A 27,997-nucleotide genomic window follows, 5' to 3' on the forward strand; every position below is an offset into this window, starting at 1 on the left:
AGCGAGTAGAATGTTTGATAATATTTTATTTAGCTTGCTTTGGAATGAAAGTCCAACAATCAAAGAGACAGGATTCTTTATCAGTCTGGCTTTTAAAAAAAAATCGATAATCACTCCAAGTATACTTCATCCCTTCATCAGTGTTTTTCCAGTTTGTTATTGATTTTTCCAAGTTCCCATGTAGAAGTAGTACTTCTATCCTACAGATATTTTGGGGAATGGGGTGGGGGTAGGAGAGAAAAAGCAGAGAATTGCATTCTATTTCCTTTTATAAATCAAAACTGAATTTGGAAGTCCCGTATACAAATCTATGCAAGCTTTGCCAAAAATATCAAAGCTTATTTTAGCCTTCAGTTCAGATGCAGGTTCAAATATGGAGAAAACTAGCTTCCCATAGTATTACTTTTGCAGCTTTACTTAATCTGTGGAAGTTATGAGAGCTGTCATTCAGTTATAAAAATGTTATCTGAATAAATCAAATTTCCGTTAAAAAAATGTGGGATTTGATCTAGGCCATTTGCTAAAAGCTTAAGTGATACACTGAAAGTTTGAAGTTTGCCCAAGCCTGAATAGGCTTGGGCAAACTTCAAACTTTCAGTGTATCACTTAAGCTTTTAGTAAATGGCCTAGATCAAATCCCACATTTTTCATGTGATTGTATCATTCCAGAACAATGGAAACAATTGATTCTTTCACTTATGCAATTGTGTGTTTAAGGCAAGGATCACTCCACAAGACTTAATGTTGGCCCAGGGAATTATTTACTGAAGTTGACTTTATGAAGAAAGTAGAGTTAACACTTAAAGTACAAGCTCAGAATACTTGATTTCTTACAATACTATTTTGGAGGAAAAAATAAAAACCTATTAAGAATGCAATATGTTGGATTCCTTGTGTTATTTTCTATGACTGGTATTTTCTATCTAATAATAGACAGAATTATTAATATTTCACTGATATATTTGAGATTTCATGCAAACCTTATTTTATCCTTGAAGCTTCCCATAGCTTGACAAACTTGATTAAGTGATGGCTTGCTTTAGTCCCAGTAACAACCTATCTGCCCCTATCGTAACTACATATTTTCTCCTTCCTCTGCGTTTTTAGTTAAATATGGGCTCCAGCAAAACGACTCCTAATAATTGTTATGCTAAACAGTTTTTGGAATGCAGTATTAATGTTGACCATGTGTTACACTGGAATAATTTTGAAATCAGGTATCTTTATTTCCAGCAAAGATGGCTTCCCCATACTGCTTATGTTCATCTTTTACCTGGTTTTCTCCCTCAGCAGGAATTGAATAAATACATATACAGTGAGACTGAATCTACTCCTTAGCTTTCAGTGGAGCTTAGTCCTATTTAAAAAACAAATATCCAACCCCCATTGCATTATAATTTTGCTTATTGCAGCCCCTTGTTCTCCCTAAAAATGTTAAGACTAACCCCTGGCCACCCATTCTAGTATCTAGGCAGATAAAGAAATCCAAAAGCTGCTTGAACGAGCAAATTTGTAGAACATTTTCTAAGGCCAACCCTACTCCCTTTCTTTCTACAATGCAATTACAGGAGTACCGGAATATGTAGAACTTCCCAGTGAGACTCTAACACTTAACCATGCTGTTCCACCTAGAACATCTGCAAAAGCCGCTAAACCTAGGCCAGCATTACAGATGGCATTCTTCAATCAAACATAGGGATTCAATTCAGACCTGCCCCTAGTTATTTTTTATATTATAGTACAAAGCAGAGAAAAGGACACTGCCTGTTCTCAACGTGAAGGAAAAGTACAGCTGGAGCTTTATTCCTAGGTCAGCCCAAGCAGTCAGTCAAATAAAAGTGACCAGCAAGCAGAATTTGGGCAATGCAGAGACAAACCTTTATGTTGATACCATATATAGCCAAGTCTTGACGAAGGCGGTCACATGCTTGCAGAAGGGGCATTCTCTCCTGCAACTGTTGCCGTCTTTCTGCTTTCTGTTGCTGTTTTTCTTCTTCTGAGAAGTCAGCACTTTCGGCAGACATACTTCCTGCAGCCTCAGGCACAGCAAGAGCAAAACTGCGCACTTTGATCCGGAAGCTTACTAGTTCATCTATCACACTGGACAGCAAAGCTGAATGCTTGTGTTCAGCAGGAACCTATAAATCATAATTAAGTGTGTTTTGATTAGAGATTGATTTTCACTGCTACTGTACACCACTCTGGGTGCCTTTGGAGGAACAGCAATATAAAATAAAGTTAATAATAATTGTAAACTTAAAATCAAGACTGATGATGTTATATGCATGCAATCGAAAGTCAGTTATAACATCAAGCAAAGAGTGTTGACTCTTAAAGCATCTTCCCAATTTTAAATTAAGACTAGCTTCAAACTTAACAAAATCCCAGCAAGGAAAACAGTTCAGATGTAGCAAACAGTACAGCACACACATATAAGCTCAAGTGAAGTGGTGATTACAGAGCTGCATTTTCCACTGTGGAACAGAGATTGGCTGGGAAGCTCACAAAAATCCCCCATGCTGAAAATCTCTGGTTCCATCGAGAGCAGGAAAAAAATGTTCTCTGTTCTTAAGGTCTGCAACAGTCACTGCTCCTCAGAAAAAGGGGACTGCCCAGAGTAGCAGCAGCATCGTACGTTTACATACACAGAATGCTCAACAATGGGAACCAAGTAGAAATCTCTTTTCATGCAGCCCAAAAGCCGTGGCAAACAATTGGGTTTAGGCCTGGGGGATGAGCCTACAGTAACAGAGTCTCTTAATGAACACACTTTTATAGCAGCCTCTTACCTGACTTTCAGCAAGGGTGATCCCGACCGTGTTAAAAAATTCCACCATGTAGGAGAGTATGGCTCCAAACACAACAGCACTTCTAGGGGACCTGTTTTCCTGATTTCAGAACAAACACAAAGAAGGAGCTAATGTAACTGAAACCGTTCACTTTGGTGACCACGGCTTCCAGTGCAGGAACCCAAGATGAAAATAAACCATTTTCCAACCGTTTTGCAAAGCAGCTTTGCAGAAACTGCCTTATTTTAACCTTTCCTAAACTCTCTTTATCCAAGAATGGAAAACTCTTAACAGTAGCAAGGTGAGCTACAATTATAATGTAGATGGGACAACGTGTGATACATAAAAGCAGTTCTCTTAAAACCATGTTTAAAAATACCTAACTATAGCAAAGGAAGTTATTAAAACATAAATGCAGAGTGAACGCTCAGAAAGTAAGGCCTGTGGAGTTGCTGGCCTTCTACTATTTATAATTATAGCTTTTGCCAAAGCTTCTTCACCATCTGAGAAAAGCTGTACAATTAGATTGTATTTTACACATTGGCTCATCTTTCACTAGAGCAGTGTTTCTCAACCTCAGCAAGTTTAAGATGTCTGGACTTTAACTCCCAGAATTCTCCAGCAAGCTTGCTGGCTGGAGAATTCTGGGAGTTGAAGTCCAGACATCTTAAACTTGCCGAGGTTGAGAAACACTGCACTAGAGACTCTATAATTCTGTACGATAGCACAATCCAAGAATCATGTTTAGGACCAGAAAATTCAGCCTCAGTTTTAGCATTTAACATACATCCACAGCTTTTATGATTCCAAACACAAATCCAAAATCATACAAGCAATACTGTATGAAGTCTTAGAAACTGAGGAGAAAGAAGGGAAGAGTTAACGCTTCCATTTGCAAAGCCACAGGACATGCCAGGCTTATCCACCTAAAGTCTAACTTGGTATGAATTAAACAACATTTGAAATGTTATAAAGTTTATAGAATTAGGGGAGCAGGGGTTGTGAGAAAAGCCTAGACACTCTCTTTTTTATTATATTGAGAGGGAGAAAATATATGCATACAGGAAAAATATTATCATGAAGTTTAGGATGTTTCAAGCAGTGGCTTGAGAAAGTACCTTTGCAAAATACCTTTCCAAATGGTTTTGCACAGTCCTAGCAAGAGCATCTTATGTCATTTATTCTCCTATACCTCCTTCAGCCCTTCAGTGCCTTACCAAACTGCCCTTTAGAAGGAAACAGGTTCTGCTGTCTTTGTCTTCAAAAGTATTGTGGCTGTAAAGCTTAGCAGCTTGATGGGGATGAAAGCAACAGCAAAAATAGATGGTACAATCAGCTCTACCAGGGGGAAAAAGTCACAGGTGTGGGGGTGGAGAAGAGAAACACACTTTTTTTAACAGCTCTACCCAAGAGGAGACAGGTGTATGTTAAAGACAACAGTGGAACGGAGGTTAAACAGATAAGGCAGAGGTCACCGTGGTCAATAACGATCCCCAGGGGTCGATGGGACTATCCAAGGGGTTGATGATGATATTATTATTATTATTATTATTATTATTATTCATAGTGCAATTATCCAAAGTAGCATTTATGAAATTATTTTCACATAATAAATGTTTGGGGCTCAGTGAACAAACTGAAACTTCATGAAAGGGTCAATGCGCTGAAGGGTTTGGGGACCCCTGGTTTACAAAGCTGTGCCCAAGTGCACAGAAAGCTTTAAAAACCCTTCACAATCAACTAGCATTTGGTGAGGGGGAGATAGGAAAGAATCTGGAATGAGAAATAAGAAAATACTTTTTTTATTAACATTTTTATTTTTCTTCTTTCTTTTTCTCTGTGAATAGCAGAGAAAAGGGCATCCTTCATAAGCTGTCTACAAATCCAGCACAGCAATAACCAAAATAAAATTTGGGAAAACACAACAAATTCAGTTTTGACTTTTTACAAATGCAGTTTGGATAAATGCTTGTTATAGGAATGTTGCTTCTTTTTCCTGATGGCTTATTCTAGAAAAATAATACACCGATCTGTCAGTACCGAGCTGTAGACAACTGTCGCTTTCTGATCTTTGTGTCCTAATGGGTTACCTTAGTGACGGTTTTAAGCTGTCTGTTGCCATAGTGAATGAGGTCCAAAATTGCACGAATAGCCCTGGGAGTGTCAAAGTCATCTGCACACGCTGCCTCTACTGTTTTCTTAGTAAGGGCTAGTCTTGAAGGAAAACGTAGAATGTAAGACACCAGAAACAAAACTTTGTCTCATTGCTGTAAGCCAATCAACAAATAAAAAAAAAATCAAATCAGACTTCCACAGCTTCAAACTGAAAATCACTGCTTTAAATGGAAGCCACAGGCATTTTCTACAGTTATCCTTGATGTGATCTAGGCACTATTAAGAACACATAGACATTTTTTAATTTACTGAGATAAGTAAAAGGCACACATAAAACTTCTATGAGGATTAAAGCTATTCAGTACTAACTACAATTATCTATCTATCTATCTATCTATCTATCTATCTATCTATCTATCTATCTATCTATCTATCTGATTAAAAAGGTTACTCTGTGTGTGTGTGTGGGGGGGAATGAATATATATGAAGTCCATGCTGGCTAAGAGTGCTGAAAGTTGCAGTTCAGCAATATTTGGTTCTCCACCCATGTTAGTGTCCTAGTTAAAAAAATGAAAAGGAAGAGTTTGCTGGCTTGGTTTATTCTGACAGAAAACAAAAGCTGTTTCACTATTCATATTTTAGGTGTACACAAGATGCCTTTGGAATTGTCAATATGCACAAGTGGGGGGTTAACCACATGGTACTTGTAGGCACCAAGATGCCCAAACTACCACTAGATGGCTCTTCATTTAAAAAAAAAAAATTGAAGTGCCTGAAATCTTGCAACGTAGCTGAGTTGCACAAGTTGTTCACGTTCTCACATGAGATTTACTAAAAATTGACATTATTTTATTTTTAATATCAGGGCACCCATGGCATTGCACAAAAAATGCACAAAGGTCAGCCTTCAGAAGAGAGGAAACTGAGCTAAAAATGGTTCCATTATTGTCCCATTTGCTATCTAATGGCACCCATACAAGCCGAAAACCCTCATATTAAGAAATTTTCACCCTTCTATGTTAGTTTTACAGGCAGAGGTTAATTACAAAGGAAATATCTTAACATTACACTTGCTGTCTGAAGCAGCTTCTCTTCAAACTTCTACCATGTTGTTCTTCTCCATAAGGCACCAGCCCAGTTGCAAATACAAATGATAAAGGAGAACGTAGCACTTACTTGTCCCAAAGTACATCTTCCCTAATGGTGTCACAGTTAAGTTGTCCCTTCATGTAGGCATTAGCACTACTTATAAAAGAATGTATTATGTGAAGAATGTTCTTTGCATCATTCATGGTATCATCGCTATATTCCACTCCTAGGAAAATAAATGTAATTATATGGGACAATATAAACAGTTTGGCAATATTAAAATAGAGAGCACCACATTTTAAAATTGAAAAAAACAACACTGTGCTTTCCCTGCCCTTCTCCCTCCAAAATTTCTCACTGTAGGGTTTCTTGCATATGTCGGAAGTCACCAAAGGAAATGAGAACATTATCCCATTCGGTCAAAGAGATTAGAACTTTTGTTGTTACAGATATCTCCCCCTTAATTCCAGTTTTGGTAGGATTTGTCTTACAGAACACTTGAACTCAATTTGAAAAGATAATAGTATCTTTTAACAGTATCTGGGACAGTAAACAGACCTAATTGCCTAAAAGAGATACAATGCATAAGTAAGATATCAAAACGAGTCATGCTCTGTATCATTAGACTTCTAGCTCTGGGAATTGTTCAAGGTACATAATAAGCCAACAAAACAGTAATAAAAGAACCTGTTGTAAATTATTGTCCTGGGCACTTATTAGCAGACTGATTACTCTAAGCAGCTCTAAGAGACAATAAAGATACCCCCCCCCCAAAAAATGCACTCAAATGTCCCTCCCTTGCTTCTTCATCTATTTTGCTTCAATTCCTGTGTTAACCAATCTCCAGAGATAAATGGAAGCAAACTGTACAATAAAACAGGTCTTCTGGTTCTCCTCACATTCCCAGGTGCGCTCAAAAGGAAGCAATGCTACTCAGTCCAGTTTCAAAGACGTAGATGTTTCATAGCACTTAGTAGCTTTGACTAAATTTAGATTTATTACACAAGGGTACGTGAGAGACAGAAAGACAGAGAGTGTGCATGCAGGTATCTTTATTACTGTCCATTAATGAATTGACCCACTGGATTAATCAACAAATTAATGGCTTTTGAAGGAATTTCTCCAGTCTTTGTACTACCTTCCTTGCAGCTATCTACCAGACTTACTTAAAGAGAATGAACTGTGTTTCATACCAGGCAGATCTGAAAATATTGGCTTTTAGGTAGAAGTCACTGGGGGAATCTGGAACTAATAATCACCTAGTTCTAGAACAGTTTTAAAACTATTCACTCTTCTTTGCCTTGTGCAGGCAAGAATCCCTTGAAAAGTAGGAAGAGAATCCCACATTTTCTTCTACTTTTGTTTTAGTGGTCTGAAATGCTCTCTTCCAAAATCTGATTTGCTGAAGCTGGGGAGGAGGGGGGTCACAAAGCAGCAATTAATCACGGAAAATTGATTTGCCCCATCAAGCAAAATGTACTGCTTCTAATGCCATGGATCGGGTTAGAGAAAATCACCATCTTCCTAATGACCCTGTGGTTGAGAAATAAAGGTACTGCCAGTTCGCCAGGTAGACCAGACCAGGAAATTAACTCCACAGAAAGGTTAAAACTATACTTTATTGATACTGGCTATAATGACAGAATTCTGCAAGTCTGACTATGCGGTATCTCCACCTCCTTCTTCTTCTAATCCAGTGAATTAGGGAGGCATCTCTCTGAGCTACTTCCAAATGTTATCTTGCCATTCTGGACCTGAAAATGTTTTAGCCCTTTTTGCCTAGGTAACAGTTCCTGTGTATTTCCAACAAGCTCATCTTGCTTACTTTCTTCAGGTACTGACTAGCTTACCAGTTATGACATTATAAAAAAGGATTACATGAACGTGGCTTTGGGGGAACCAAAGTATGTGGCACGAGGTTGACTGACCAGAAGCATTACGCAGCACTCCTGTCATACCCAGAACAGTGGCCTGTCACAGTGGGAGAGATAAGTCATGTATGGCCGGTGAATGGATGGGAGACATCGGGATGGAGGGAGGGAGGGACTAAGTGCACAATCAGCAAAAAGCAGAGATTGAGCAAGCAAGAGAGAAAGGCTGAGCAAATACAATGTGTGGTGATTAGGCAGACAGGGTAAGCAGCCACAGCAATCAGGTGGCAAAGATAGAGCACATATAGTAGCATGGGGGGGGAGCATTTTTTTCAGACATAGATGGGTTTTTGTGCTGATTCTGGACCAGAGGAGAAGTAATAATGCTTCAGGGCCATCACAGGTAGAACACGTTTTGAAAGATTTTACAAAGTCCCCACATAGAAATTCTTGGAAAATTTCACTTTCTTCTCATTCAACTCAGACACAGCATGATTTGCTTGTTAACTTTGTTTTAGATCAAAGCATACAGATGAGGGGAGATGTTGGATTTGTATTTAAAATACACAATCAAATACCTTGATGTGTATTTCCATGTGCATTGACTGCAAATAAAAGCAGCGATATCACTGAAGTTCCATTTCTGATTTTAGTAAACAGCCAATCAAGGTGATACTGTAGTCTTGCTGATAAAAAGGAGAAGTATCCTTTTATTTATTTATTAGATTTATGTCCTGCTTTTCCTCTAGGTGGTACACACAGAATTCCTTCCTACAATTTTTCCCCACAACAACCCTGTTAGATAGGCAGACATTTTCAAGGTATTGAAAAAGTGTTTTAAGAAACAGCTAAACATTATTGAAATATGCCAATGAAGTGAAATGGACCATATTCTGGACTATAAGCAGAACACTGATTTAAACTATAACTTCATCAAATAAATACTCCTGGAGCAGTCATAACCTATCTAACTATCTTAACAGTTTTGCTGTGAAAATAAAGCACAGAGCCTCTCTCTTCAGTTGCTAGCTGCAAAAATGCTGCATCTTAAAGTTTATCGAAATTTAAGAGTGATAACAAAGGTCATCTCAAAACGTAAAACTCTCTCTCCAAAACATTTTAAAGCAAAAGTAGTCATTTCAGAAGTATATGCACAAATTAAGCATCTAATTGAACTTCATCAATAATACACATCTTGTAAAGCCATCTTTAGTCCATAAAGTTTTCTTACCTGAGCTGTATTTGCTCCGCAAACAAAACATTCTAAACTGATCAGGTGAAAATTCTTTTAGAAAATCCTAAAGAAACGAAAAAAGCAAAGACTCTCATTCTTGATTCGGCTAACAGGGTTAGATCATGAAGAATTTGGCAAAGCATGGATAATGGCCCCCATTTCAGAATTCAAATGCTTTCCGTAAAACCCAAGCCTCTAAATGAAAATGTACCACAGGTGCCACCTTCATGCTCATGCAGGCATGCCAATATTTGCTTTTAGGTCTAATGATTATCCAGGGTTTGAACTAGAACAAATCTGTTCAGGCCAGTTGGCAAATCTGACATTTAAAAAAAAAAATCATTGCAGCCCTAAGCATTTGGTGGAGATAAAGCCAGGAAAAAAGGGGGGGAAAAAGCTTTAAAAATGTATTCGCTCTCTATCTCTCGGTGTGTATATACATAGGATGGCAGAGGCAGAGGAACAGGAAAACACAGACACTCTGACAGCTAGGCACGCAGCAAGAGAGAGAGTGTGTCATCCCATACTGTAAACAGTGGGTGCCCCCACTATGTTTCTAAGCCCAGGAAGAGTTTCTGGGATTCAACTGGAAGATCTTTGACTCATGCAACGCTTTCACCCCTTGTAAAGGCCTGTAATCTTCCTGACATCTCAAATCATGAAATCTGGCAGAATCTGACGAAGAATGTTGGGCTTTCACTGAAAACAAACAAAGCACAGCTCTACTTCTTATGGATGCAGAAATGTGGGAATGCAAGGCAGCGAAAGCACATCCTGACCTTCTCCTGGGTGACGGGAATGCCCTTTTCCATTCCCATAAGGATGTCCCACTTTTCTTTTTGGAAACATTAACATTTGAGAAATGTACAATACATTAAAACTGGAATTCTACAGAAACTTAGCAAGTTCAGGATAAATCAAGCTGAAAATATGTATCACACTGGCTCATGGTAACTGGTTTCACTCTATTATAGTCTGTAAGTGAAAAAGATTCAGTTTCCTAAGTGAAACATGCCAGTACAGTTTAGTGGCAAGTCAGATCCCAAGTGCAACTTAATATACTGTGCCTCACAGGATCACTCTGAGGGTAAAACAGGGAACGGGGCTGCTTCTTTGATAATTGGAGTAATAAGTGGATACGAATGAAAGGAAGAGGCATAGGAGGCAGAAAGCTGCTGGGAAGAGTTGTGGATACTATGGCACACTCTCGTATTTTGAAGTCGCAAGAAAAGGCACATACAGTTACAACAAACAGAGCATTCTCTTTGTTCATAACACCTCAATTTGATTCTCTGCCTCAGTGATCTCAAAAGACTATAGTCTGCATAAAAATGCACAGGACTGTACTGTTCATTTTTAAGGGCTCCACCCAGTGTCACAGGAACAGAAACTGGAAGCTCCCATTACTCTAGTTGCCTCTATACACATTTGTCTACGTGCCCACCAAATTTGTTTGGGAAAGCATCCCAGTGGCAGAGTTGGATCCAACCGAAAACTCAGTGCCATGTCCAAACTCTCTTCACATTAACCTCACTGTCCAGTTCCCATCCACGTTTTGCATAGTCCAAACCCTTGCAGGATGAAGGAATAGTTTTGCCCAGAAGAACTCTATTAAAAAATAGCCAGATAACGTAACTTTACAGTACCTTAACTGTAATGTAGTTTTTCAGTGATTTTGACATTTTTTTACTCCCTTTAACATGCAGATGTCCTGGAATGAAAAAGCAAGTTGTTGCTTTGTTTTAAAAACAAAAACTGCTCCAGAGTTAGGAAAGACAAAAGGAGATTATTTTTCCCAGTGGGAGACAGGAAAACAGAAAATGAGCCTATTTCAACACTCACATTTAAATATGTACCAGTTGTATTTATATACCAATAAATAGAAAGAACGGTTCCAAACCCCACACAGATAAAAACAGATTTTTGTTTTTGTAACTGATTTAGGGATGTGCCTTATTACTAGTTCAAATTTAAGTAGTTAAATTTTGCCATAAAGCGATATAATAAAACCTCTGTCTCATTTTCTATAACTTGGTTAATCGCAGGATATACTTTATGCCAAGAAGATAACTCCTTAAGAGAAAATTCCATGAAAGGTTTTGTATCATTTAGCCCGCTTTTGGAAAAAAATAAAGCACTTCCCGAGATAGAAACAGGCTCAAATTACTTTATAGGCTACAACACAAGAACTTACAGCTGCCTCAAGATTGCTGGATTGTACCTTTGATAACATGGGGTATGTTTTATCCATCAGCACATTTCATAAACTTTGCAAGAAAAGCTAGAAGACATTGCTGTTAATCAGTTTGCTAAAACTCCAATTCTGTACAGAACACTGACAATTTATTTTCTCAAACTGATAACTGGCTATAATTAATTCACATCAAGTTATAGAAACTTTAAAAAACATCCAATTAATAAACGTAGCAGCTTCCATCCTGGTGATATATAAAAATATACAGATGGGTTATATCAAAGCAATTAAAAGTACTATATAAATTTATCCCAACATCAAGAACTGTCTCTTTTGCAGAATTTTGAATTTTTCAGCAATTGTAACACTAAAAAGTCTGCTGTTTCCTAAAAACATTACAAGAACAGTAAACCGTAAACAGTAAACAGTAAACCAATCACAATGGCTACACTTTGGAAAACTCAGAACACTTTAAGAGAATGGAGGAATTGGTCATTCAAGAGAGTCTGTTAAATCAGAAAGTATGCCATCACATCAATGTATGTTGATTGTGTGGTGATGCCATTAAGTGATCAAATGACATCAATTGCCCTAAAAGTTTGGACTACTCCAAAAGTGTTGCATCCAAAATCTCAAATTAAACAAGAAATATTTAAAAAGTTACCCTGAGTATGTGTATTCTCAGAGGCAGGTGTTTTTTTTTTATGATAACCCATCTTCTTCTATAAATCTGGTTATGCAATAATTTCAGGGTCATGGATATATTGAGTGTTTCAGAAAATATTGTGGGAGCTCCCACAAATTGGCTGCTATAGTATGGGTAAGGCGTTTGATTCAAAAAACGGCTATCATAATGGCTATGGCCTATCACACACACCATTTACCACAAGGACAAATGGATGAAATTGTTTAAGCCTACCTTCACAAAGTGTTTTCTATTAGTCAATTTTACCTTTGTCATTTTCCCTCCCCAGTGCAAAGTGCAAGCACCATTTTTATTTTTCTAAGAATAATTAAAGGACCTACATGGGACTCACAGGCAGCCTGAAGATATAGTTTACCATTTAATGGCAAGAAACTATAGTTCTGGCAGACAAAAACACAATGAAAATATTAGCAGAAACATGACCAAATACTTGCAGTATTTCTGTGTAAACATTTCCACAGTTGGATATAATGGCTTAAATCTCAATATCCATCATCAGAACATGACTTTCCTATCAACTCATCAATTCTAAAGAATTTTACAGTCCCTCTTGAGCAAAATGGACTTCAGAGTTCCCCCACCCCAGCAGCACAAGGGGCTGTAGTAGTAAGAAGGCCTAAAACTGAGCAGAAATGCCTTGTGTAACAAAATTCCATTCAAGCAAAGTGCTACTGTTATATTTTGAGTAGCTCTCTGTCCCTACATGATGTTATTTAGAAGAATTCCCAAATGCGAAGAATTTTGAAGAATGTTCAGAAAGAAAGGGGATAGCAAAGTCAACTTTTATGAACTTCCTTTAGTTCTGGAAATCAAGGTCCAAGCAAACTTTTGTCTTGGATTCTGCATGTGAACCAGCGCAATTGGATGTATGAGCCCTGCTTATCCTTGGAAAGGTTAGCCTGGAGATACTCCAGGCTGTTAAAGTGACTCATGCTATAAACCCTTCCTAAACTTATACCCTATATCAGTGTTTCTCAACCTTGGCAAGTTTGAGACGTGTGGACTTCAACTTCCAGAATTCCCCAGCCAGCATGGCTGGCTGGGGAATTCTAGGAGCTGAAGTCCAAATGCCTTAAACTTGCCAAGGTTGAGAAACACTGTTCTATATGGTAGAGCAACACAATGTATAAACAATCTCAACAGTTTCAACAACAAAACATTTTGTAGGCCATGAAAGGTAACAGAATAAGCACATTTTAAGATAGTCGCTATGTATCTTGAACTATTTAATTAGTTCTTCACAAAGTTGATTGTCCTTCGTAGCCATGTAATTTCATGAATCCTGATTTTCAAATAAAAGGGATAAAAAAAATAAGTTTATTGAAACTAGAACTTACCAGAATGTAGAAAATAATTTCCCCATTGTTCACACTGATGATAAGCCTCACATTGAGCAATTTCATTTTCATGATGAGGAAATGCAAGATCTATACCACCGGTATGGATATCCAAATGTCCCCCAAACACTAGGCTGTTAAAATAAGAATCATTCATTAAAACAGACAAACAAATGGACACTGGCTAGAATTAAGGAAATGTTAATAAATCAATGCAGGATTTACACCCCAGAGTCATTGGTTTCAGATGGGCGGCTATGCAAACTTTAATTAATTAATTAATTAATTAATTAATTCCAAACTACTACTTCAAATCAATAAAAAACTGGAAGCAAACCTGGGAATTTATTTATATCAATGTATATCTGGCCAAGCATACAATCTGGCAATCTGATTCAGCTGCCATTTACTAAAAATATTTTAAAAACCACGACCCATTCATCAAATATAGCTCGATTCTGGAAAACGTAGAAGGGCAGAAATTGTTTGCAACATGCTAATTGATTTTTGCTTGCTTGATATTTCAGCAGTTACATTTAGAATATTTTTTCTAAATTATCCATGATTGGGATAATTTACCTAAATCTGTTCAGACACCAAAATAATAATAATTATAATACTCAGACTACGAAAAACAAATATGTAGATGTAAGTATCTATTATTTTAGGATAGGATGACACCATTCCAAAAAAGGCTCAAGTAAAAGATGTCAGAAATGCAGGAATTTTATTTTTTATTACCAAATGAAGAGAAACCTGAGCTCTATTACCAGCTGTATTATACTATTTGGAGTTGAAAAGAACGTAAGACGTAAGAATAGCTACAGGAAGAATAAATAAGTGACATTCTTCCACACGTTTCAAGAGACTTTCTTTAAGCCATTTGCTTGGATGGTGCAATATTTCCAGACTGTGATAGATCTGATTTTCCACAACTTTGTGTTTAATCCAAATATGCCACTGGATAGTTACATGTAGCCTTGCTCTTAGCATCCAAATTGTCAAAAGGCAAAGCTAGATTACCTCTAAAGGCCCAGATTATTCTAATATGTATGATACAGTAAAAAGACATATGGTTCACATCAATATTACTTTTACATTAACATCCTCAACTTTACATACTTTAATCTGGATGAAATTGTACTGAATATTAATGGATTGTACATTAATTATACATTAAACTGAATTGGAACTACTTTCTCTCCACCTACTACCTCACGTTAACCTAATTGAGCAGATCTTGGAAAAGCTATTCTTCTGATGTCTTGTTTTACATTGTGGAGGACAAATAATATATTGATCCTTATAAACATGATTGCTGTGAGGGATTTTTTTAGGCAAAAGGGGGCATACAGCTATTTGCAAAATGCACAATTCTGCCTTTCTAAGATGTCTTACGTGAGACATCAGGCCCAAGGAAACTGACCTGGGAAGGGATCCAGCAAATTTCTAAACTGCCTTCCCCCACCACTTTGAACAAATGTGATGGGTTCACTACAAAGACATAGGGGGTACAATACATGAAACTGACTCTTTACTGAAACGCTTCACTCAGCATTCATTTTCATAACCCATAGCAAAGTCGGCCAACACCTTCCCGTGCTTTTATTGCAGTCCTGAGACCATCTACAAGCTTGGCTTCAACACAGCAAAAGGCGTATGTCACAATCAATCAATCAACATTCAGTATGACAATGCCCTGCAGTAAGTTTAGATTTCAGGCTGCAAAGGAGACAAAAAGCTGTTGGCATTAGTTAGTCACCATACCATTCAGATGAGTCTGTTTTCAAGTGTGCACTTAGAATAGTCCCAAACTGTAATTCCTATTAATTTATGGTTATATAAATAGAAAAAATTGACACCCCACCCTGACCCCTGTAGGGACTCTGCTAGCCCTGGTTAGTATGTTCTTGAAAAGAAGCAAGATTAGGAATGGAAATGAGCTGACCTCGATATTGTAGAGCATTCAATGTGCCAGCCAGGTCTCCCTTTCCCCCAGGGGGAGTCCCAGCATATCTCTTGAGGTTTGGCTGCCTTCCAGAGAGCAAAATCCTTCGTGTGACGCTTATCACTAAGCACTGCCAGTAACAAGGAATGATTACATGATTAAAGAGAAAACTCAGAATTCAATTATTCAAAGGGATCCAGTGGTGCCATCAGGACAGGACTTTTGGTGTAGAAGTAATGGGCCTCACTCAGATGAATGGCCAGAAGGAATCCCAAACACACGGTTTGAAAAGTGGAGATCAGTGGTCACCATCTGGTGTGTGTGCAGGCACTTTACTGCCAACCCATGCGTTAAACTTTCAATTTCTACTCAATTTAGCTGGAGCTAAGCAGCAGTAGCTAACACTGTGCATTGGAATGAAGCTCATTTGTAAGAGATCAAGATTAAAAACACACACGCACCTCTCCTCACACCCCCTCATCTTTCTTGAGATTCTTCCAATTTCCCATTTCAACTGCTGGGACAAGTCTTCTTTAATGCTGAAAACAGCAAGTTGTAGTAAATGTAAAAGAATAGATATTGATCCAGCAGTGGCTAACTAAAGAAAGTATCATATATCTGGACATACAAAAGAAACCAGCTGATGTCTTAATAATTAAAAGGGATATACAAATAACAAACCAAGAGAGTGACCTGGGTAATTTTCCTATATTGGATTTACAAAAGAAGCTTGTTAAAGCTTTGAAGAATATTGTGAGAAGGGACAAAGAAAAAATGAAAAGATGGCATGGGCCCAGGTTACCTGAGGAACTGTCTTGTCCCAATTACAGTGACCAGTTCCCACCCGGTCTGGCAGGAAGGGCATGTTACAGACCCTGTCAGCTTAAGAATTTCGACTGGTGGGGTCTAGGAGGAGAGCCTTTTCTGCCGTTGCCTCTGCCCTGTGGAACATCGTGCCCCTGAGGTGAGATTGGTCCCCACTCTTCTGGCCTTCCAGAAGAGCATCAAGACCTGGCTCTGCCATCTAGCATGGGGATCTGATGGGGATTCACAGCAGTGGGAGTGGTTGGTGGCTTGAGGACACTCTTTCCATCTTTTAACTTAACGTATTTTTGTAAAGATCTTTATAGCTTTCTTTTTACTTGTAAGCCTCCTAGAGTCACCAATACAGTGAGATGGGTGGCATATAAATTTGAGAGAGAGAGAGAGAGAGAGAGAGAGAGAGAGAGAGAGAGAAATTAAGTTATCATTTGATATATTATTTGAAGGGACTTAAGATCAAGATTATTAAAAGTAAACAAAAGGAATATAAAGTTAGTTTATTTGATCAAGGTTAAAACAGATATGTTGTTATCTCTGGTAACCTTTAATGGACTTTTGCTGATATCAGGACTGAAGTGACAAGGTTTTAAGGATTTGTCTATAGATAAGAGATGGGATATGGGGAGAAGAGATCATGTGTTGTATTTTAAGAGAAGGTGATCAGTTACTAAAATTGTTTATACTTGCTGTGATGAGGGGAAGTCATTTCTTTATACATTTCTTTTTTTGTCTTTACTATATTCTTATTTTTCTCTTTTTCTCTATTTTCTTTTTTGCACCTTCTATTTTTTCTTTCTATTCTTTTATTTTTTTTAGCTTGTATTAGTTTTTTATCATTGTCGTTGTAAGTTTTAATAAAATTACTATTAAAAAAAAGAGAATATCATGCATCAGTAAAGACTGCCTATCCCATGCATGCTTCAAGGAAGAGACAGCCACAAACCATCTTTCTCTGGGATGGGCTCAATGTTGAGGAACACTTTGTCACCAGAAGGCTGCCTGGCACCTTCTCATGGCTGTGAAGACCACTTTACTTGAACAAGTTTTGGGAAGGTGACTTAGAACGGATTGTCTGATTCCTGGGATTTTTATATATTAAAATATATAACCGAAGACAAATTCCTTGTATATATTTTATACTTGGTCATTAAAGTATTGTATTTGTATTTGTAATATATATTATCTTATAATGAAGGTAGGCTGCAATTTTTATCTTGTTTTGAATTTGGCTCTACTTATTTTATTGATACAATTTATTTACTACCAAAATCCTTATGGACTCCAGGCAGTTTACAGATAAATAAATAATTTTCATTACACAAACAATGTAAAACATACAGTCTAGTCTGTCCTGAGCCATGCATCTTCCAAGTTAACTATAAAGTTAACTTGTGGGGAAATCTCATGCTATGGAAATAATTTTACAACTGGTCAAGGCTACAGTTTTAGGAAAGAGTACAGGGAACTCTTAATCATTTTTTTTTTAAAGATAGCCAGGCTGCATATTATTGCTATATGTTATTACTGCTTTATATAGGGTTAGTTGATGTTAAGATTATTTTATGATGTTTGCAAACTGCCTAGAATCTTAGTAGAGAAATACGTATAGTAACAAAATAAGTAAACTTGTACAAAGGTCAGTAACCTTCAATAACATACCATATTCCTCTTGGGCATCAGGATAAATATTTGTTAGCTTTCCGTATCTGTCTCCCCTAGAACGGACATCAAAATAAACATTACCTGTTGGAAATAAACAATCTTTTATAAGGTCTTATTATAAAGGTGGGATAATCAACAATAACAAATAAAATAAACAATCTTTTATAAGGTCTTATTATAAAGGTGGGAAATATGTGGTATCCTACTCAAGGGAATCATCAATGAACACCTCTACTTTTATGCAGCCATTCAAGCTAGCCCACATTATATACAAGATGCAAAGTGATGCTCCTGGGTACGCAGTTCCCCGGAGATGATGCCAGGCACCCCGTGCTGCCCATATTTCTTCCACCACCAGGATGGACCAGTACCAAGGCAGGAGGAACTCCATACAAGATCCCAAGAGACAAAAATGCATTCATGGACAAAACAGACTAAGAGGGAGATCTTGCCAAGGACGCAGATTTCTCAATCTCAACAATCAGTGAACATAAACATACTCTACAAGCAAAAATGGGAATCAAGTACTATTTGTTCAAGGACAATTCTGTGGTTAGGTCAATCTGTTTCTTAAAAATGGTTTTCCTATGTCTCTACACCCAACTATTTCCAAGTTCCTTTGCCAGTGAAATAGTAAGCCCTGGCCAAGAGAGAGGAGGAAAGGGGGGAGGGGGATAGACAAACCTACAAAGTGGTAGAGAAGCCAGAGGAGAGGTTGTAGTGGTTCTTGGGGATGGGCCCTAACTGAGCAATATAGCCTGTTATCCTACACTGCCTCCTCTGATATGGCCTTTCAACAACAGATGCACGTCACAAACTCATCAATAAGAAAAGCAGTATTAATGCAAAAATGCAGCACCGTTACTAACACTCATCTTATCTATCAAGCTGGGCCAAGGATGCCCCAGCCAATTCCAAAGCAATATACTAAGCTGAACATGTAAACACATCACGGGGATTACCGTAAGACTGGGAAGTCCTACCTTGTGACGTTGCATAACCGTGTCCATTAGCAACAAGTTGCTGTATGAAAGAAATTACCTGAGGAACATTTTCAGTTACTCTCATATAAATTGTGGGAGGAAGGACCTATGTTAAAAAAAAGAGATAACTATACATTAAAGAGATGATTAGCAGCTGATTAAAGTGATACTAGAGCAATGGAATGTCTCTTAAGGAGAACATCAATTTGGTAGGAACTGAGTAGAACAAGCAAATTTGTCTAGGAAGTTAACTCCATGAGAATGCAAAGTGTGGCCTCAGGGCAGCATAAGCCCTGCAGAGGTGTTGGATTCTGCCCATGATGCCCCCTCCTCACATCCCCCAATCTTCTCTGTCACTGCACACCAGGGTAGTTCATCTGCCGCAGTGCTTCTCTCTGCATTAATGCCAGTTTTGCAATGCCTGAAGGGCTGTCGCAAGGAAAAGGGTGTGGATTCATTCTCCACTGTGCCCAAAGGTAAGACAAAAACTGATGGTTGGAAGATTTAGAGAAAGAGCGGAACCTGACATAAAGAGGAATTTCCTGACCTGAGAGCTATTAGACTCCTGGAGTCATGGAGGCTCCACCACTGGAGGTTTTCAAGCAAAAGGTTGGACAGCCATTTTATTTATTTATTTATTTATTTACTTACTTACTTATCTCAATTTATATGGCCATCTATCTCAAGTTCATGACTCTGGGTGGCTAACAATTAAACCAGCATAAAAACTATAAAAATGAAGAAACAACAATATGCGTATACGGTAATCTACAACTGGGGTAAAAACAAATTCATCAATAACAAATCAATCCAGCCATCGCAAAGGCTTACACCTTTTTTCTTGAAGGTTTTAAAATGTTGTTACAAAGGTAATACAGAGGGTATGGCTGTGTATACACACACATAATCTTTTGAAGTGTTCCTGCATTGGGATCTTGTCCTTGCCACTTTTCGGGAACAGTCCCCAACATGCCACTCAACAACTAGTGCATCCCGTGAGCCAAAGGGAGCTCTCCACCACTGCCCTAGCAGCTCTTCCAAAAACAAGTTTTACATTCAACATTACAGCATATTAATTAAACGTTTATACCTTTAAGGCAGACATATCTTGTTTAAAGTCCTCCTCATAGAAACGAGCAAGAGTTTCTGGGGAGATATCCATCTGTAAGGAAACAGCAAGTGATTAAATCATGTATCAAGGGTAACAGCTAACAAAGACAGAGGCTAGAAAATCAAAATATAACCAAGAGGTCTCACCAACTGATGAACTAACACACTACTGAGGGGAGGAAAGCAGGCATAGGGAACATTACCCACCAATCATTTCATATGACTTAAATTTCAAATATACAGCTAAAACATTATGAAGAAGAAACAGATGGCAGCTTTCTTGAGCTACTATGACAAAAAATAAGTTTTACTCAGGATTGGGAAGTATCTTGTGATGCTTACTACCTTTAGAAGAAGCAATGAACTTAAATTATGAGGAAGCAGATTTTGATTGGACATCAGAAACAACTTCCCAAAGGTAAGAGCTCTTCAGCAATAGCACAGACACCTTGAGGGGTTGGGGGTCCTATCCTGCACTTGAGGTGTTTAAACCAAAGCTGGATGGCCGACTGTTGGGGAACTGTAGAAATGGATGCCTGAATGGGGTAGGGAGTTTGCCTAGATCAGTGTTTCTTGAAGTGTGGTCCTAGGACCCTTGTGGGTCCCCCAAGACCCTCTCAGGGGTCTGCAAAATAAAAATTATTTGTTAGCCTATGTTGGAAAATAAAATATTAAAATCCCATCAATCCCCGTGAGAAGCGGTAGCGGCAGCAAATGCATCAATTTTAATTTTTACTGTAAATTTTAAATACGGTAAATATTGATAAATATAACCCAAACAAAAGCTCTTTTGAGGTCCTCCATAATTTTTAAATGTGGGAAGGGGTCCTGAGAGACAAAAGTTTAAGAAACACTGGCCTAGATCCTTTCCAATGGGACTTTTATGATTTAACAATTACTAATTTCATACATAATACATATATAATTTTGAAATGCATACAGGTAGCCCCTGGGTCATGACCATTCCTTCAGCAACCATTCACAATGGTGCTGAATGAGGGGGACTTCTGATGAGTCCTTGGAGTTCTGGCCATCGCAGTGTCCCCCTGGTCCCAGGATCGTGATTTCTGACATTCCCAGCCGGCTTTCCACAAGCAAATCAATGGGGAAGCTGGCAGGAAGCCAGAAGTCATGATCATGTGAGATCCTCACTTAATGACCCATGGTGATTCATTTAATGATGATGACTGGGGACTGTCAGAATTGCCATTGCTAAGCTGTGCAATCACATGATGTCACACTTTACGACTGCATCACTTAGCGACAGAGTTCCCAGTCCCAATTGCCATTGTAACTCAAGGACTACCTGTAACTAAAAATGTGCTGATCTAAAATCAGTCAGAAAAATATTCCCCTGACATTAAGCTCTGACCTCCTCATTCTGCAGTTATTTGAGGGGTTGCACGTTTACTTGGAAGGATTCTCCAGATCATTTGATGTGGCAACTATGACAATGCAAGCTATGAGAAGGTCATTCCAAGTGAGGATTCTCACTTCAACCAAGCCTGACTACTCGCCACGATCATTATGATGGCTTCCCACTTCTTATGCAATTCTGGTTGATGGGGCTTTCTTTTTAAAGTACTCCTAAAGCTTCGGAGCTGCAAAGGACACCACTTCTCAACCTCGTCTTTGGAATTCAGCGTTTCAGAAACTCTTAGCTTATGAAATACCCAAGCCACTTAACGCTAACCTATTAGGATAAATGTGATTGTGTAAGAGGGAAAAAATACATTAACTGTTTAATAAGCAATATCAACAGAACTCATTAAATTGTTTCCTAAGAAGAAGCAGGTAGCCTGACTTGAATGTTATGGTACTGTGGCATTAAGGTTATGTGTGCCTTATACTGGAAAAGTAGAGAGCCAGTTTGGTCTAGTGGTTAAGGCATCAGGCTGGAAACCAGGAGACTGTGAGTTCTAGTCCTGCCTTAGGCACAAAGCCAGCTGGGCGGCCTTGGGACAGTCTCTGTCTCTCAGCCCTAGGAAGCAGGCAATGGCAAACCACTTCTGAAAAACCTTGCCAAGAAAACTGCAGGGACCAGTCCAGGCAGTCACCACTGACCTGAAGACTCAAAGGCACAAAATAAATAAATAAATAAATCTGGAAAAGCACCTTTGAAAAGGCAGAAGGGCGAGAACTGGGAATTCTGATAGTTTTACAGCTAACTCTGCTTCCATGATAATATTCAGCTGAAAAGGAAGAGAAGAGATTGTGCCCCATGGCGTCCCGTTCCCCATCTCTTAACTGCAATTAAGAGAAACCTCTCCATCACAGGCTCTCTGAATCGAGCAGAATGTTTCTTTGGAAAAGAAATGAGGAAAGGAAATGTAATAAACATATAGACAGGAGGGCTGAGGCACGAAGGTGCTGCTTTTCTACTGCAGCACTGATAGTGTGGAGAACAGGCTGGCTCCCTTTCTGTTGGTTTTCCACAAGCTTCTAAAAGCCTCAGCTTTGTCACAGAGCTTTCCCCTGATTTGAGTTGTTATTGCCATCTTTTATTCACTTTCTACTTCTGTAGTGTTCTCGTTTTTATGTGGGTTTTGTTTTACGTTGTGCTTTTTATGTGAGCCGCCAAGAGTAGTTTTTGATTGCAGCGGCCTATCAGTATGTTCAATAAATAAACAAATGAATGTCAAGTGCTTCAAGTATTTTCAGCTTATGTAAAAATCAATCAAAACAGATCAATCGTATTTTGCTACCTAACCTGGATGTAATATGAATAGCACAATACAAGAGCAGCACACATTTCATAATGGATTTTATATACTAAGCAATATCAAAAAACATGTATAATGTAAGCTGATTTATATGCTTACCTCATTTGCTCTTTTAATTATTTTATCATCTATATCTGTAATCCCCATCACCATCACTACTTCCTTTCCAAACATCTTTGTCATTACTCTTCGAATTATGTCAAATCTTACATAGGAACTGAAATACAGGGGGGGGGGGGAATCATGAATGTGTTAGGGTGGTGACAAGTTTCTTAAACGCTGATCCTCATTTCCAGCTCTTTGAATGAGACCTGTGTCCAAAAAAAATATTAGAACAACAGAATTTTATGGCACCCCAGAAGATTTACTGTGACATAAAATCTAGTGCCTAGGCGGATAGGAAGGCTTCAGGGTTCTGCGATCTAGCCTGCTTTTTAATTAGAGACATCAAATGGAGCTTAGTGCAACAAACCCACGTCTTTCTCTGTTATATGCATATAATCACTTACACTTGGAATTAAACAATTCTGAAGCTAGGCACTGAGCAAAATTTAGCCACTTGACACAAAAGTCATTAACCCGTGCTTTCTTAATTTCAGCAGAATGAAGATGAGACTTGGTGGGTAAGGAAGGGAGGAGACTGTTGCTACAGTTAAACAAATGGGAATCAGGCCAATCAACAGCAAATCCTCCAGAGATTTACAAGTAGATTCCACAGCTACTTTCTTTACTCCCTCTACAACTTTACCAGATGTGTGAACTGTTAGTCCCCGGGAAGGAATTGTAAGCAAATGGGCTACAAAACGCAAGAGATAGGGGGCATGTCTAAACAACGTTCAACTATTTTGAACTACAGCTATTGTTAAGTACAATGTTGCAACCATGGCTTAGTCTTTCTAATTTTATTCCTTTACAATGTAATCCTGCAACTACAAATTCTGAAATAAGCTCCACTGTGTTCACTTGGGTTAACATGCAGATAATGAGATACAGGATTGTAACCTTTATGTAACATGCAATGTGAGACAAGTCTTTTGCTTTGATTAAGCCCTAAATAAACAGGTCTAAGTTGCTGATAAATAACTAGTTTATCAATTTTACATTGCTGATAAATAAATAGTTTATCAATTTTACAGTTTTCCTTGAAGCTCCGTTTCTATTGAAACAAGGCAATAACTTCTACTTAGAAGAAAATACAGGTAGTCCTTGTTTAGCAACCACAATTGGGACCGGCAACTGGGTTGTTAAGCGAGGCAGTCACTAAGTGAAACCATGACTGTGCCTATGATCTTACTGCAACTTTCCTTTGCTTTACAGACCTGGGAAGGGTGCAAATGCAGGGATTGGGCACAAAGTTATTTTTTCATCACTGTCATAACTGTGAATAGTTGCTAAACGAGTGTACTCATTGCTCATAATATAATTTTCTTTATATGCCTAATATACTTTCTTAATTTATATGTTTTATAATTTTATTTATATGCCTAATAAAATATATAATAAAAACTGTTACATTCATACTGCCTCTTTAACAGATAAATTAATATTATTAGCTCCCTAAAATAAAATTATATATTTTATTAAGTTATATTTTATTAAGTATAACCTTCTACAAATATTTAAGGCTAAATATTTGAAGCTGGTTCACATATCTCACTAAGCCAAGGTTCCTTGAAAAAGCCACAACTGACTAGCTCCATTCATCATGTACATATGAACTAGAGCCATGCATACTTCAAAAAGTATTCAGAAAAAGTTATCAAGACTCAGCAAGAGTGCAGCACCTCTTTGCTATTCATTAAAGGAGCCCATCTTTTTGCAGGCTTCTATGCAAGCTTGAAAAAAAGTCACTCCTTTATGAAATCCATCCATTAAAGTGATTCTTAAAGGAGTGACACTTTTTTTAAGCTCACAAGGAATGTTAGTCTCCTTTAATAAATAACAGAGAAGTGTTCTGCTTATGCTAAGTCTAAAGTACTTCCTAATACTTTCTGAAGCATGCACCATCCAAGTACATACATTTTGCCGAATCATAATGGTTTGGGCTTTGATTTATGTATATTGGGTAAACTCAGCCATTACGATATATAAAACCAGTCAATTGTGGCTTTTTCAAGGAATCCTGGCTTAAGTAATTGCCAGCAGGTTTAATGTGGCACACCAGCTTATGCTCAAAATCACCTTTTCCCCTTCAAATTTGGATCCCTGCACAGTCCTCTTAGATATTTCAGTGCATTTTAATTTGGCAATTTGGAAATGTCTCACAACAATAAATAGGTCAAAAATGTATCACACTGCAAATAGGAGAATCCCAGGTTGCATTCAAAGTTGCATTTTGCAGTTAGATAACAAAAATGTTCAAAACAGATTTACCCTACTTCTGAAAGGATAAAAGTGTAGAAGCTAGCCTGACCTCAGGAGGACAAGTTGTTCCAAAATGAGGGGCTCCCATTCTCTGGGTGCCACCCCTCCAATTTCTCTTCCCAACTGGAGCATATAGGTAGGGCTAGCAGATTCTACTTAGAGAAGACAGTCCCAATGACTCTGTGCTTGCTCTAACCACCTCATCCCTGGCTAAAAAGTAGGAATGCTGGAGTTAATAAAATGTCCCACCTAACATTTCAACCAGAGTAAGGCAACCCACCAGATATTATATCTTGAAAAATACTTTTCTCCAAGTCAGATGCAGAGGTGTCCATGGGGACAGGGCGTGTTAGAAAAGTCAAGGCAGCATCACAACAAACATAAAAAGGGGGCAGGGCTTTGACATGTGTCATGGACACCATGTTGGCTTTTTTGACTCCCTCTGCAGACATCCCTGGTCAGACAGATTAGCCATCTGCCCTACCACATCTCATCTTCATCCATTTAGATGTCCTTGAACGGCAATTATCTACATAGTTTCCTGAGACTAAACCCTACTGAACCTAATGAGACGTTCATTCATGAATAAACACAACATCATGGTCAATTTTCAAGCAACTCAGCTAACTTTTGGTTTGTGTTGAAAGAGAGCTAATCAATGCTAATGTATCTGATAAAATGGGCATTTATGGGGAGATCAAGAGGAACAAATGACAACATTGTCACACAAAGGCTGCAACTTATATACTTGAACCAGATGTTACAAAACAAGGCTGTAATGGCATCTCCATGCACCACGCACATGTCAGCATTTTGGCATTGCCACAATTTGCTGTGGATGCCACTGCTGATAACTAAAGTCTATTCGATATCCAGAGAAGTCTGTGAGGCACAAATTTCAGTAAAAATAATTAAAACTCACTTACTAAGCATGCCCAAGGTGTGCATGATCATATACAGTAGGTCCACAGCTGTACCTGTGAATAAAATTAAAGCTAAGTAACAAAAATCAGAGATTTGGGAAGAAAAGTCACATAAGTGAAAAGTTTTTAAAAGTCCGGCATCAGCCACACTGACTGACCATGGGGGACGAAAGTATCTGGTTATGTTTCTATAGTGATCTTACTAGGGAAATGTATTTTGAGAATATTATCTGATTATCCCCATTAAACTTGCTCAAAGGTTGCCATCTTAATTAGGCCCAAACTTAAAACATGCAATGTAGCAAAGAAGAGGGTATAAAGGCAGAATAACAACCTGCAATGACTATCACCTCTACACCGGGAGCCTGCTTCAAGCTCAGCAGGAACACAAAACATCCTCTTCACTGTGCAAACATAAGGAACTTCCAGAAGGACTCAAAAGAGTTTGGATTTCATTTTACCTATTTCTTTGTCTAAAGCAGCCTTCCACAACTTGAAATCTCCAGATAATTCTCAATCAACATCATGGGGAGGGGGGTAAAAAGAGTAATTATGAGAACTGCAGACCAATACAACCCAGTTAGGTAGTACCACCAAGTCAACCTTAGCTGACAAAGTAGAAGAGGAGGAAGAGGTCCCTGGATAAAGGCAATGATAAACCTATTGCTCTGTTGAGTAAACTATATTAGCATGTCTACAAAGCGATCAGGAGTTAAATCTTTACTTTTAGGCCAATGCGTCCATCAGCAAAGGTTATCTTTGCATTTCCTGCTTTTCTGTTTCTGCTTTAGGATGCTCTAAGGCAGGCCTACCATATCCAAGCAAAACTCCAGAAGACTACTGCATGGCAAGAGAGATACAAAAAACTCTAATTCTTTCCTGCCATTCAGTTGCTGTCCCTAATCTCACAGGCCAGATATGGTACACCCACCCTAACAGAAGCTGGCATGTGAATTTCTTCACCCGTGGCTCCTCAGCCTCTGCTAACATCCCAGGTCTACCTTCACCTCAGCCTTCAATCTGCCTGAGCATAATCTGACAAGGTTATTTTTTATTTGGAAGGCAGATGTGCCTCTTTCACTGCAAGGTCAAGTTCAGAATGCCACTAATGCCTTGAGGCAGACGATTTCCCAAACTCTACAAAGCAAAACTCTATCTTGCCACTTTAGCACCTAGGCTGCAATCCTCAATATGAACCCCATTAAGTTCAATTAACTGACTTCCAATTTTTTAAAAAGGGGGGAAAAAATAAGGTGTTCTCACTGTTTTTTAAACAACTTGACTAGCCTGATTCTGTACTACTGTACTGCTTTTCCTTCCCATTGACAAAGGCCTGTGGTTTTACAAGCTGTATGTCAAGGAAAACTTCAACAGGTGAGGAGGCTCCCCCCACTGCCTCCCCAAAACTTGCTTTACTACATCTCCATCACCCCCCCAAATGACTTATTTTATTGCTTCTATAAGCGCAGCAATCCTCCCAAAGAAGAAGAAAAAAGGAACAGAAAATTTAGCAGCAGCCCAGGATAAACTGACAATTTTCTAATTATTCTACCAAGTCACCACACTGGCGTTTCCCAGGATAAGGGGCTCTTTGCTTCTGCTCAGGCTGTTGTAGATCTGGATCCCGGTCTCTTGGCCGCTGGGCTTGATCCACTTGGTCCCGACCTCTGGGGTACCCCCAGAGCACCTTCTCCTGCAGGAACCTTCACCCAGCGACAGGCGGTTTCTTTGAGCGGCGGGCGCAGCTCTGATGGCCACCGAAGTCAGCCTTCCCCAGCGCAGGACATCCAGCCGCTGCAAAGGAGAAGGAGCGGCGGCGTTCAGGCAGCCCCCGCCGCCCCAGGCGATCAAGGGACCACGAAACATGCTTCCTTTGCGGCGAGGCCGCCGCCGCCGCCGCCACTATGTTCCAGCAGCGGCTCCTGTTCTATTGCTTGCACCGAAGCCAATCCAGAGAGACGCAGCCCACACGGCTGCGGGATCGCGGCGCGCTCCTCCTCCTCCTCCCCCCTCCCAGAAAGAGGGAGGGGCTCTCTCGGCGCCGGAGCTCCCCAGAGGAGGGAGGAAGCGCCGCACAGCCCACTCCGGTGGTAGGAACAGTCGGCGCCGGTTGTTCGCCACTGAGG

At 38.9% G+C, this 27,997-nt stretch overlaps 1 protein-coding gene across 1 annotated transcript; it reads right to left on the reverse strand.

Annotated features, from left to right (window-relative positions):
* Window positions 1-8: 8 nt before the first annotated feature.
* On the reverse strand, window positions 9-27,997 carry CARS2 (cysteinyl-tRNA synthetase 2, mitochondrial). The gene is made up of 15 exons (XM_007436116.3): window positions 27,424-27,997; window positions 25,875-25,925; window positions 22,684-22,801; window positions 19,842-19,913; window positions 18,752-18,857; window positions 17,766-17,849; window positions 15,285-15,414; window positions 13,337-13,470; window positions 10,746-10,810; window positions 9,097-9,163; window positions 6,082-6,220; window positions 4,880-5,003; window positions 2,790-2,888; window positions 1,878-2,138; window positions 9-200 (listed from the first exon to the last, which is right to left on the reverse strand). The coding sequence occupies exons 1-15, from the start codon at window positions 27,735-27,737 to the stop codon at window positions 138-140; spliced, it is 1,827 nt and encodes a 608-aa protein (XP_007436178.2). The 5' UTR covers window positions 27,738-27,997; the 3' UTR covers window positions 9-137.

The sequence above is a fragment of the Python bivittatus genome, unplaced genomic scaffold (assembly GCF_059951505.1).
Source record: "Python bivittatus isolate LINGU-HERP-01145 unplaced genomic scaffold, Pbiv_v1 ctg000060_np1212, whole genome shotgun sequence".
Taxonomy (NCBI): domain Eukaryota; kingdom Metazoa; phylum Chordata; class Lepidosauria; order Squamata; family Pythonidae; genus Python; species Python bivittatus.

What these genes read in the sequence shown, in the direction of transcription:
- CARS2 (XM_007436116.3), bottom strand. Translation starts at nt 27,737, where the DNA reads ATGTTTCGTGGTCCCTTGATCGCCTGGGGCGGCGGGGGCTGCCTGAAC. An exon ending in AACGCCAGTGTGGTGACTTG is followed by an intron (nt 25,926 to 27,423) that starts GTAGAATAATTA and finishes TTTTATTCACAG; the next exon opens with GTACAGCTGTGGACCTACTG. An exon ending in AAATTATTTTCTACATTCTG is followed by an intron (nt 10,811 to 13,336) that starts GTAAGTTCTAGT and finishes TTTTCATTCCAG; the next exon opens with GACATCTGCATGTTAAAGGG.